This window comes from Hippocampus comes, unplaced genomic scaffold, assembly GCF_001891065.2.
Source record: "Hippocampus comes isolate QL1 unplaced genomic scaffold, H_comes_QL1_v1.1 scaffold174, whole genome shotgun sequence".
Classification (NCBI taxonomy): domain Eukaryota; kingdom Metazoa; phylum Chordata; class Actinopteri; order Syngnathiformes; family Syngnathidae; genus Hippocampus; species Hippocampus comes.
The window spans coordinates 1,114,838-1,126,348 of NW_017805983.1; the positions used below are offsets into that span (position 1 = coordinate 1,114,838).

General features: G+C 40.4%; 1 protein-coding gene across 3 annotated transcripts; it reads left to right on the forward strand.

Annotated features, from left to right (window-relative positions):
* Positions 1–2,383: 2,383 nt before the first annotated feature.
* On the forward strand, positions 2,384–11,429 carry slmapb (sarcolemma associated protein b). 3 transcript variants are annotated; one of them, XM_019891646.1, is made up of 11 exons: positions 2,384–2,485; positions 2,684–2,743; positions 4,539–4,655; positions 4,748–4,822; positions 4,963–5,060; positions 5,154–5,265; positions 7,064–7,334; positions 7,773–7,944; positions 9,947–10,081; positions 10,515–10,602; positions 10,954–11,429. In XM_019891646.1, the coding sequence occupies exons 2-10, from the start codon at positions 2,692–2,694 to the stop codon at positions 10,596–10,598; spliced, it is 1,116 nt and encodes a 371-aa protein (XP_019747205.1). In that variant the 5' UTR covers positions 2,384–2,485; positions 2,684–2,691; the 3' UTR covers positions 10,599–10,602; positions 10,954–11,429. The 3 variants fall into 3 exon arrangements, with proteins under 3 accessions (XP_019747205.1, XP_019747203.1, XP_019747204.1); XM_019891644.1 differs by having other exon boundaries at positions 4,963–5,265; XM_019891645.1 differs by lacking the exon at positions 10,515–10,602 and having other exon boundaries at positions 4,963–5,265.
* The last annotated feature ends 82 nt before the right edge of the window (positions 11,430–11,511 follow it).

Below are 11,511 nucleotides of genomic sequence, written 5' to 3' on the forward strand. Positions count from 1 at the left end.
TTCCCCATAAAGGCTTCTTTCTATTCTTTCTATTGGTGCTGTGTCATTCATGCGTTTGAAATGAATAATTGAATTTCACCAAATATAACATGGAAACCCCTGAGTCATATAAAATCCAGTGCATGATGCTGAACCTTTTAGTGTTCAGAATGTTGCTTTATTGGTTCTGTGGACAGTGTTGTGTTTCTGACAGTCAACAGGTACCAAACACAACACGCCTTGAGATTTGTAATTACGTCATTGCTATAAACTGGGCACAGAATTTTATCTTCAACACATATTGCTTGTGAAAAATGACACCTTTGTTTGTAATAGGTATTTAAAAAGGAGGAGTTTGCAGTGTTAAAACTGCTAGCAAGATTTGAATGTGGCTTCACTTTACTAATAGCTTCCACTTCATTCTCAACTCAACTCAACTCAACTGTATTCATAGAGCACTTTCAAACAGCCATCGCTGCATACCAAGTGCTGTACATGGAGCAACTAACATATACAACAGTAAAGCAACAATTCGGTAACAAAGATGGTAGAAAGCACGGAACAGCAAAACAAAGAACGAATTCTGTCTCTGATTGGGTTGTTTTTCCTCTGCTGATTTCTTAAACATCTAATAAGGCAAGGCAAGGCAGGTTTATTGATAAAGTGCATTTCATGTGCTTCACATAGTTGCAAAACAATTTTGAAAGACAAAATACAAAATTTAAAGGTAAGAAAATGTGATACATTAAAACAAAAAAAAAATTAAAAGACATTTAAAAGTAAAGTAGCAAAATAAAAAGCAGTTTACTAAAATAACTGAAGGAATGTACAGCATGAGAAAAAAATGATTATAGAATTGCTTTAAAAATGTTATTCATTGGTATAGGGCGGGGAAAGCATAGTTTTTCACCTGGATTTAAAAGCATTTACGCTTGGGGGGGGGCTAACTTTATTTCTGTTGACAGTTTATTCCATTTGCGTGCAGCATAACAGTTGAATGCTTGCTGCACCATGTCTGCTTTGAACACTTGGCTCCACTAATTGACCCAAGTCTACTGACCTCAGAACCCTACTATCTTTATTGCCCATGAGCATTTCTTTAATGTATTCAGGACCTAAGCCATTCAATGATTTATAGTCCAGAAGCATAATTGTAAAATCTCTCCTACAGCTGACTGGGAGCCAGTGTAAAGTCTTTAGGATTGAAATAATATATTCTGATTGCTTTGTTCTGGTAAGCTGCAGCATTCTGGATGAGCTGCAGCTGTTTGATGCTCTCCCGAGGAAGTACAGTCACCTTATATTAAACATTCTTTTGTTTTTCATGCTATCCAGATTGGTGTGCAGTGTGGAATTGAGTGAAACATAATTCAAAGCTTTGAAACAAATCGTTCATTTAAGGTTAAAATCTTTTTGGATTTAAATTTTTATATCCGACTGCCTGAGGTGTCAGTGCTTCACCAGTCAGCATCCTCATTGTACGTCACTGTGTGACATCACAAAAAAAAAAAAAAGCAAAACACCGATGAGACAGAAAGCAAGAGGTGTGTTTTAAGTCATTTAAAGCTGTGTTTCCCATTCTTTCTTGAGCCAAAGCACATCGTTTACATTAGAAAAAAAACATCTCACTGCACACCAACCAAACGAAAATATCTCAAAAAGTGGATACAATGGTTAATTATGTACTTTCTGCCATGCACTGGAAGTATATTGACTTCTTCTGCCTGTCACGATATGTTGGTGGCAAAGATAGATGAACAAACCTATATCATTTGTACTATTCTATAAATGCATGGCACACTGGTTATGAACCACTGCTATAGATGACACTAAACTTCACATCTAGAGGCATATTTTGGGGGAATATACGTGATGAAACTTTAAATTTTACAATGCCACCATGACATTGTTTTACAACTGATGCATAGATTTTTTTTTTTTTTTTGAAGATGCAAGACATTATATTTTAATGTCCCAGAGCAGAATAATTTGTGTCTGTTATGACTGCTTTTATAGTTTTGCATCGTACAATGTATGGAGAACAGTAGTCCATATTCTCTGGCCTTTTACATCAGCAGCAGTTGGCCACAGCGCAGCTCTCTAAACAAAACCTCTCAGTGTCAGTATGCAGCTGCAGCTTCCGTGATGCTGGCCGGGACTCAGATGCGTGACCTAGTGCGGAGGGGCAGGCCAATGCGACCACAAAATACAGGGGGTGTCAGGTTTTATGAATATTTATTTTCCCGGACCAGTATTGTTGCATTTGAATCAGACTTAATATCTCTACTTTTTTACCTTTGGACCACATTTTTGTTGCTTGCGGTTTCGATGTAGCAATGTTGGTGAGATTGGCCACTAAAGTGTCATGTGCAGAGCCCCCTGAACTCTCGCTGGTTGGACTATTCCGTTTTGCATCTGAAAAAAATCTGATAGTTAGAGAAGAGTTCTGTCAAGCACTGGTGTAGACACTGAGCAATACCAAACTGCGGGGCCTAAATTAATTGAGGTAACTTTATGTTTGCCAATTTCAATTTATTTTACCACGTTTTAACGTGATACACACTGTGCTCCTATCTTGTTCGTGAATTAGCACGCACCGTTGGATTATTGTTAGTCTATTTCAAATCTTTAACCACCCACTGTGGTTTGTTTTTTGCTCCATGTATTTTGTCTTGATATAATCTGCATGCATGCTTCTTTACAGATAAGGTAATGGAAAAGAAGGAGTTGAGTGATCCCCTGAACAACATATCAGTGATAAAAGGTAACTACGAATACTTTTGCTTTCTTTGGACAGACATGAATTAGATGAAACCGTTTCGGTCTTCTATGGTTCTAACCTGGTCTGAAGAATCACTTAGACAACCTTCAGGGGAGGCAGTTACATGACTTTACAAGCTGATGTCCTTGTTTGAGTGTCTCTTGTGTCAACAGCCTATTCTATTAGAAGAGTCTCTTTGACCTGAGAACGTGTCAGCAGAGTAACCAGTGACATTTAAAATGGACAATCAAAATAAAATGCAGAGCATAATGCAGTCATGGTGAAGTGTTATGACACCACTTTCAAGAAGATTCACAAGTGGATTCATTTTACACGAGGACTGTATTTGTTACGCTTCACTGTCACTGCGCTACATAGTGAGTGTTTGTGGCATCCTCACAGCAGTGTTTTTGTCATTCCAGGACCAATTTTAAGAATGTGTCACCACCCAATTGTACATACATTGATTATTATATTATCTGCATTGTCAACCGATTTATGTAATTCTGTATACATTTATCCAGCAGGGCCATATCGAATACAGGCTGTTTCATTCATTGGGGTGGAAAGCGGCAGGGGAGTAGCTGGGCCATCATGACTTTAGCCTTCAGCACTTGAGCTAAAAAAAGAAATTCCACGACTTTTTTTTTTTTGTCATCACGCAGCATGATGCTCAGTATCCTATCTCGCGAAAAGGTATTTTTGTACATTCTAATCCCATTAATACTTGGACTGTGTGACACCCAAGCTATGATGGGTCATGGCGGCTAAAGAGATTGTGGTTGATAGTTTTGTGTTTCTCTCTTTTCATTTTATTTCTCTCAACTTGACAAAGGCCACCCTATTCACAGGGCACCCACTCACTTTCTCCCTTATAAATATGCATGCATATTGGAACGCGCAAAAAAATAGGACACATTTCAGCTCCTGGCCTATGTCTGGCACACAGCGGAGTGGTCATGCGCTTGAGTTGGAGCGTGCCACCAGCCTCCAGTAGTTACTTGGTTGCCTTGGATTTATTGGTGCCATCCAAGGGCGCCTCTTTGAATGTATATGTGGGTGGAAATGGACAGTGCATTAAGACAGCAATGCGAGAGTGGCATACAGCGAGACTCTGTGGCAAATACTGCAGCACACTTGTCAGATGCGTCCTTTTATGGCGCGCATGCTTTAAAATGTTGTGACTCATTTTTCTCTTCTGCCAAATGCTCGGCCCAAGATGAGGTCACGTCTTTTTCTAGCCACCACAGATTAGTGGATCAAGATATTCACTGGGAAGTGCAAACCACCAAGTATTTCCAGCCCTTGTTTTCACCCAACAAAAAACATAACAGGCCTTTGACAGCCTCAGATAGTTTATTCTTCTTGTCTGGTGATTACAGTGTGCTGCTGTAAGGTAGTGTAGCTGTGGTAATGACATAGCTTGTAAACAGTTTTGAATGACAGAGCGACTAGGAAATGCATATAATGGAACCCCTTTCCTTTCTGGGTCGGCAATTAGATTATATAATGGGCATGTTTTAATAGCTTGGGAAATCAACTAACGCATCAGCCCTAGTTAAATATTTGGGACTGAAGCAGAATTAACTTGGAAGGACTTTAAGTTACCCTTCTATTTTTATGATGACACTGAATGCCATCTTTGCTTCCTCGTTATGACCCCGGCAAATGTTCAGGCTCAACATTCCACAGCCTTTTGTGGGAAGATAGGAATGTTAACATTTACGACCGACCACTCTCTTGTTAGAATAGCTGTTTTGATTTTGGATAACCATTCTTCTTTATCACTTTCTCACAGGGACAAATATGGGGTCCCCAAGCGACTATGAAAAAACAATCCAGCGCTTGAACGATGAACTTGGAAAGGCTCAGGATCAGGCCAACACAGAGAGGCACAAATGTATGGAGCTAGAAGGTAAAAATTGTGCTAAATAAATATTGTAGTCTTTTTTTTTTTCAGATCAAGTACAGGTAGCCAGAGATAAAATTTTATCTTATGCTTTGTAGGTATCCTCAATAAAGAGAAAAAGGACAAGAAACAACAAGCTGATGATTCTGCAAAACAGATCAAATTTCTTCAAGGTATATAATAGGAGCCATTTGATATTCGGTAGCAGTTGTGTCTGTCAAATTAAGAAGCCAAACTGCAATTATACCTTCTATCAAGCAAAATTTTAATATAATGTTCCCACTATTTTATATGATGAACATTCTTTGAACAGGCCAAGTGCGACAGCTCCAAGATGAGATGGATGTCCTCAGAGAGCAGACAGATGTCTCCTCTAGTTTACATGATGAGCTACAAAATTCACGCGATGAGGTGAAATCGCTGAAACGAATCCTGGAGGCAGCTTCCGCTGAGCGGGAACGTGACCTAAGTGCAATCGAGTTTAACCTAGCAACCGTCTCCAAAGATTTGGAAAAATGGCGTCAGACTGCCAGCAAATACGAGCGTGAGATTGATGACCTACAGCGGGATCTCCAGCAGCAGGGCAAGCAGTGGCAAAAAACTGCAGAAATACAAGGTACAGTACTTCAGACTGCAAATTCACTTTGTCATACCAGATCATTTGAAGTATTGCTATTAATATAAATACTCTCATGCTATATTAGTGAGGCCAAAAATTATCCTTCCATGTGACAGGCTGCAGCGTATCATTATTTCTGATGAAACAGCTGATCAAATGAAATGCAGAGCGTCTCATGTTAAATGTGGCTTCGTGTATGATGCATTATGTATAGACTACACATTTCCTAGAATCTAAATCTGCATACTCATATTTTTACAGAGTTGTGTCTCAAAAAGTGGGTGACCCGACATTTTTTGAACACAAGTCATCATTCAGCTGATGTAAGATATGCAGGCAAACAAGATACAATCGCTGTATGTGGGAAATAAAATAAATACAAGTCATTTCACATTAAGCAACAGTTTGGTAAATAGTGAACAATTCATCAGAAAAGAGGCTTGAGGCTATCTGACACACCTAGTGTAAGTTTACTGTCAAATTAAACATGAAACAAAGAGAAGTACATGTTGTATATTTAAACCCAGAGGTGGGCATTCCGTCAGTACTGACAGAAGGTCTGTCAGTTCGTCCCTGACGAACACCCGTTTTGCTCACGAATGACAAGACACTTAAAAAGAATGACAGACGGAAGAGGATTTTCATCCGTCACTGAAATTGTCAGGAACCGGTTTAAATATCGACGGACCTATAAGTTCGTCACTGACAGACGCCCGTTTTGCTGACAAGTGACAGAAACGCACGCCACCTGTCTGGTGTTTGTTGGCGGGGCTGAATACAATTAGGGTTGCTTCCATTGACTGTAAAAGGAAACGCTTTGTGCTTCCTGTATGTGGCGGTATGTACCAAAGAGCTGTAATCCTCAATGAGCCAAGAAGAAGAAGAAGAAGAAGAAGAAGATGACAACGCCACACAGATTTTTCATCTTTTGAGCTATGACAATTTTTGGGGGGGCGGGAGGCAGGGAGGGGGCCTGATTATAGAGGCACCTAGGGGCCGATTAAATTTATTGACAGAAGCGTGATTAAAGTAACATCACATACTGACTGACTGACGGTTACAATTTGGTTTGGCGGACGATGATGAATGGGTGCACAGGCCACTGACGAATGGCGGACCGGCAAAATTGTGTAAATTGCTCACCTCTGCTAACACATATTATAAGTTTGCATTGACATGCTATTGGTTATCATTGATAGTTGCGGTTTTACAACCCTTTAAGCAATTGATGTTTGAACACAAATCGTGGAACAACCAAGTCGACAGAAAATATAACAACACCCACAGGCATCTATTCTTTATCCTCTATGAAAAAATGACTCGTATTACAGAAAGTTACTGAGTAGTAGTTGAAGAAATATATTTTTCTTCCTTTGTGTCTGTCTGACACATGACTGCTTCCTGGTGGCCAGGGCAGGCACACCAGAAGCAACAGCACACTGAACTGGATTGCATGCAATGAAATCATAATCCACAAACTGCTTAATGTTTCGCATTGTAGTTAATTATGTTGTTACTCTATTTTTTAATGCAATATTATAGAATGCTTTTATTCCCAATTAAAATAACAAAAACACAACAATGTGTTAACTCAAGACACTGTGCCATCTTGAGTTTGAAGATAGATGGGTGGATACATAAATACCTATTGTCAGATGGATAGACAGGCAAGGCAGCTTTATGTATATAGCACATTTCATTCACAAGGCAACTCAGTGTGCTTCACACAACCAGATAAATAGATATTAATTCAGTACATTAATTTGTATTTTGGTTTTTTGTTTGCTTTTAACAGCCAATGAATTGCAGTCCATGCAGATGGAGTGTAACGGACTTCAGAAGGAGTGTTCTAGTCTGCGCTTGGAGAAACAGGAATTAGTGAATAAGCATCAGAATGAAAAGGGCAGTCTGCAAAGTGAGTTCACTTCCCTCAGGACAGAGAAAGAGGAACTCCACAAGGCCCATCAGAAAGAGAAGGGCGACTGGGAGCAAAAAAGTACAGCACTGTGTGCTAAAAATGAGGCGATGCAGCAGAAGCTGCAGCAGTTGGAGAAAGAGCTTGTCAGGTCAGTACTTATCAGAAGAACATTTTAATTGGCCTGTTTGGTCATTGCAGGAACAATTTTCCTGCAACTCATGAAATATGGACCTCCAACCTCAGAGGACCAATCAAAGTCAACCCAGTAATTTGCTGCTGGCTGCTGTGCTCCATCTTGCATGTATTTGTCTCAGTCTGCATTTCATTGTTTCAATGAGTTGGCCATTTGTCAATGTTAATTCCAAACATTCAGTTTTGTGAGTTTTGGGGATTCCATTGCACAACAGCGAAGTCCGTCTTCTACATGATGTCACTAGTACAAGCGTGTTCAGAGTTCAAAACACCAACCCTGTTTTGTGACATGCTCAACTGTCTGATTTGCTTTGACTGTATATCATGTCGCTCATACTTGTGATCCACCTCCTGTTGAAACGAGTGTGTGTATTTGTTCCTTCTTTGCTGCTAGTTCACGTGCCCAGAATGCAGACCTGAGCAACAGCCTGAAAGCCCTTGAGAGATCTCAGCAGGAGCTGGAAAAGAAGCTGGTAGCTTTGGAGCTTCAACATCAACTGGATAGCAGCAAGCTACAGACCCAACTGGATGAGGCAGCTTACAACAAGGAGACCCTGCAGAAAAAGGTGGGCTTTAATTCATCTAAGCCAGTGTTTCCCAACATTTAGTGAGTCAAGACACATACTGTACTTTACATCAGAAAAACCTCTAAACAAATTTCACAAAAAGGGATATACATAGGTTAGTTCATTTAGATATTCTGCCTGTCACTGTTTGTCGCTAATATAGTTTGGGAGTCAATGATGCAAACTAATTACCTACTCTCTGTGCCAAATGCCTTTTAAATGATAAGTTGTAACATATTAACTTTCCAGCCATCTCACCAATCAAAACGTGAGCCTCAAACATAAAAGCACCCCGAATTCACCTGAGGCTTTTTTCATCCTCATGCCATACAGTGTAAAGTATTTATGAATCATTTGATTGACTTGGGAAGTGTTGAGTCTCTTTAGAGGCTAGCGTAGTTTTGTAATAGGTTCAGTAGGTGCAGCAACAAGGATGCAGTATTTAAAACTATTATGCATTTAACTGCGAGCATGATGATGACGCTCACACACCCAGCCACCTGTTTGCTTGTATAGGACTGAATGAAATGTGATGTGATGATTTCACTCTAATGGAAGTCTATTTTTGTCACAAAGTTAGACAAAGTGGTTATGTTCAAACAATATCGTGGAATTTAACGTACCAATGGGACCAAGTAGCATGTGATAATATGAAGATTAACACTTTCGATTTCATTTCTCAACATAGTGGTATCTGGCACCAACAATCGATAACAAATAAACAGGGACTGTCACGAGTCAACAACACAGATAATGTGTGATGTTCCAAACGAACGTGCACTACTAGTTTTGTCATCTAGTGAAGTAATCCTGAAAAGCAGACTGGCAGGTTTAGCAGGCTGCATGAGCATGCGTGGACAATCCACTCCCTTTCACTGGAGTTTAACAGAAAGCTGCAATGAACTATTGTTGTTTGAGGGATTACAAAAAAAAGAGAATGGCACAGACCAGTGGATCACCTTGTATTTGTCAAAATCTCAAGTGTCCTGCTGATCAGGAGAAACCAGTTGTCTGTGAAAAGCTCAAGTGAAACGCTCACCACCTCAGTAACTTTTCTGCAACAATCTCCAGAAACAGCCTGGTCAAAAAGTAGATATCAGTATTTATCGTAGAAAGGGTTCCGTCAATCGTCGGAACCCTTTCTACGATGGAACTTTCCTGTACGACTGAGAGCCTCCACAAGCATATCAGTATTTACTTAACAATTCTTCCTAACCAAAATTAGCATTTAAAATATGCAAGGCCATTTCACTTCGGACAAATGATGTCACTTTGGCCATTTGTGTGAATTAAGCGCCCGTCATTACAGAAAACTACAACTCACAGTGCAACTACAACTCACGGATTTTATATATATATATTCCTATCTGCTTATCCTGACAAGGGTTGCGGGGAGGCTGCTGGAGGGACACCCTGAACCGGTTGCCAGCCAATCGCAGGGCACACACAGACTAACAACCATCCGCACTCACACTCGCACCGAGGGACAATTTAGAGAGTGTTCAATCAGCCTGCCATGCATGTTTTTGGAATGTGGCAGGAAACCAGAGTACCTGGAGAAAACCCACGCAGGCACGGGCAGAGTAAGAATTGGTTGGGTGTAGTCAAAATATTGTTGCTATTTGCATCCTTTTTGATTGACCTTAATCGAAAATCCAGCACTGGAAATAATTTATTCCGCCATTGGAAAATTCTCAGTTATTCTTACTTTGCTATTTATATGTAATCTTCTTCTTCCCCTTTCGGCACGTCCCTTTTCAGGGGTCGCCACAGCGAGTCATTAATTCCCGTCCGTCCCTGCAAACCGCCCTATCAACTCGCATGTCCGTCTTGGCAAAAGTTTTATGCCGGATGCCCTTCCTGACGCAACCCTCCCCATTTCTCCGGGCTTGGGACCGGCACCGGGGAACAGTGTACCCCCAGGGGAGGGCACTGCTCCCCAGCGGCTGGGTTTGCTATTTATATGTAATATTTGGGTAAAGTTTTGTTTTATTCTATATAGTATGAGGAGACCAAGATGGAACTGACTGACCTAAAGGAAGATTATGAGAAGACTGAGCAGGAGAAGCATGCACTTTTGAATGAACTGGAGGAGTGCAAAGCCAACATGAAGGAATTACAGGAGAGAGGAACAAAGGTGAGTGTTGCTCCACCTCACTCAGTTACGTGGCTTTTGCGAAAATTCTACTCTGTCATATGACAGATTGAATCTTGAATCTAAAAAGCAGCTCTATCACAGTTATTTGCACAATACATGACTTTTGCCCTGAGCAGGAGCTTTGCTTTGGGCTTTTACCACCTACCAAACATAAAATGTCTGTTGACTTTTTTTTTTTTTTTTTTGGTCAGTTCTCTGTGGCCAAATAATTCCACCATTTGTATGATTGGAATAATGTCAGTCTCAGAACCACTCTGTTCTCATCTGGTGTTTTTTTCTGTTGCTTGACAACATTGACAGCTGTGTGAATCCCATTAAAAACACTCTACTTACTGAAGGGTGTACCTGTGTTAATTAATATTATGTCCCATAGTACATAGTTGATTATTATAATATCACTTCCCTTCTGTAGACATCCCTAATGCTGCCTGTTCAAGCCATAGTCATCGGCCTTGTCCTGGCTTTGCTGTTATGGTGCTTCGGCGCATTGTGGTAGTAAGGTATACGTTACTCCTGCCCACATCTATCATGCTCATCAATGTCCTCCAGATCACTGCATGGCTTTGGTACCGCCCCCGTCCCCAATGCCTTCCTTTTGGCCAAAAAAAAAAATCCGGTCCACGGCAAATTTAACCTTTCTAATCATCCAGCTTCAATATGTGACATCTGTTTGTTATGTCTGGACTCTAACAAGCTTTTCTCCCAGCGACTTTGGATGAGCTCATCTCCATCTTTATAACTGGCATTCTCTGTTGCACCGCCTTGGTCTCTTTCCATTGATGCGTCTGCCAGAGGGAGGCTTTCACATGGTGACGCTCATGTTTCCATGTTTGTGTCATCGCTTGTTTCAGAAGCTGTGGATGATCTGGGGGCCTGTGGTTGCTGTGGCTCTAACAGCTGTGACTGCTGCTGCACTCTTTAAGACCTGAGGGACACACATACATGGCTCACACATATAGATGCACACAGCGAACTTAGTCATAAGATTTCTCCACACTGAAACTGTCTTGCGTGACACATACTCTTATCTGCACTGTTCATTAGGAGTCATACTTAACACTGTTTAAATATCTTGCAATGTTTATTTCAATCGGCACTTGTGCTCATTAAAGTTCTTTGAGTGTTTATGTTTGCAAAATATTAGTGGTATATATTTTGGCAAATTTTGAGCTGTAAGGTGTCCATTCATGAATGTAAATGTTGTCTACACTCTAATTGTAATTATTATATAAGATAATAGTTTGGAAGGCTTATTTACAGCTCAGGCCTCCCAAAAGATAGTGTGTGGGTGTAGTTGTCAGCACAATAAACATTGTCAATAAAGTGACCTTTTGATTAGTGTCATGAATAAATATATGGCAGCTTCACCAGAATTAGGCACATCTGCACAAAATATAAACATAAACAAT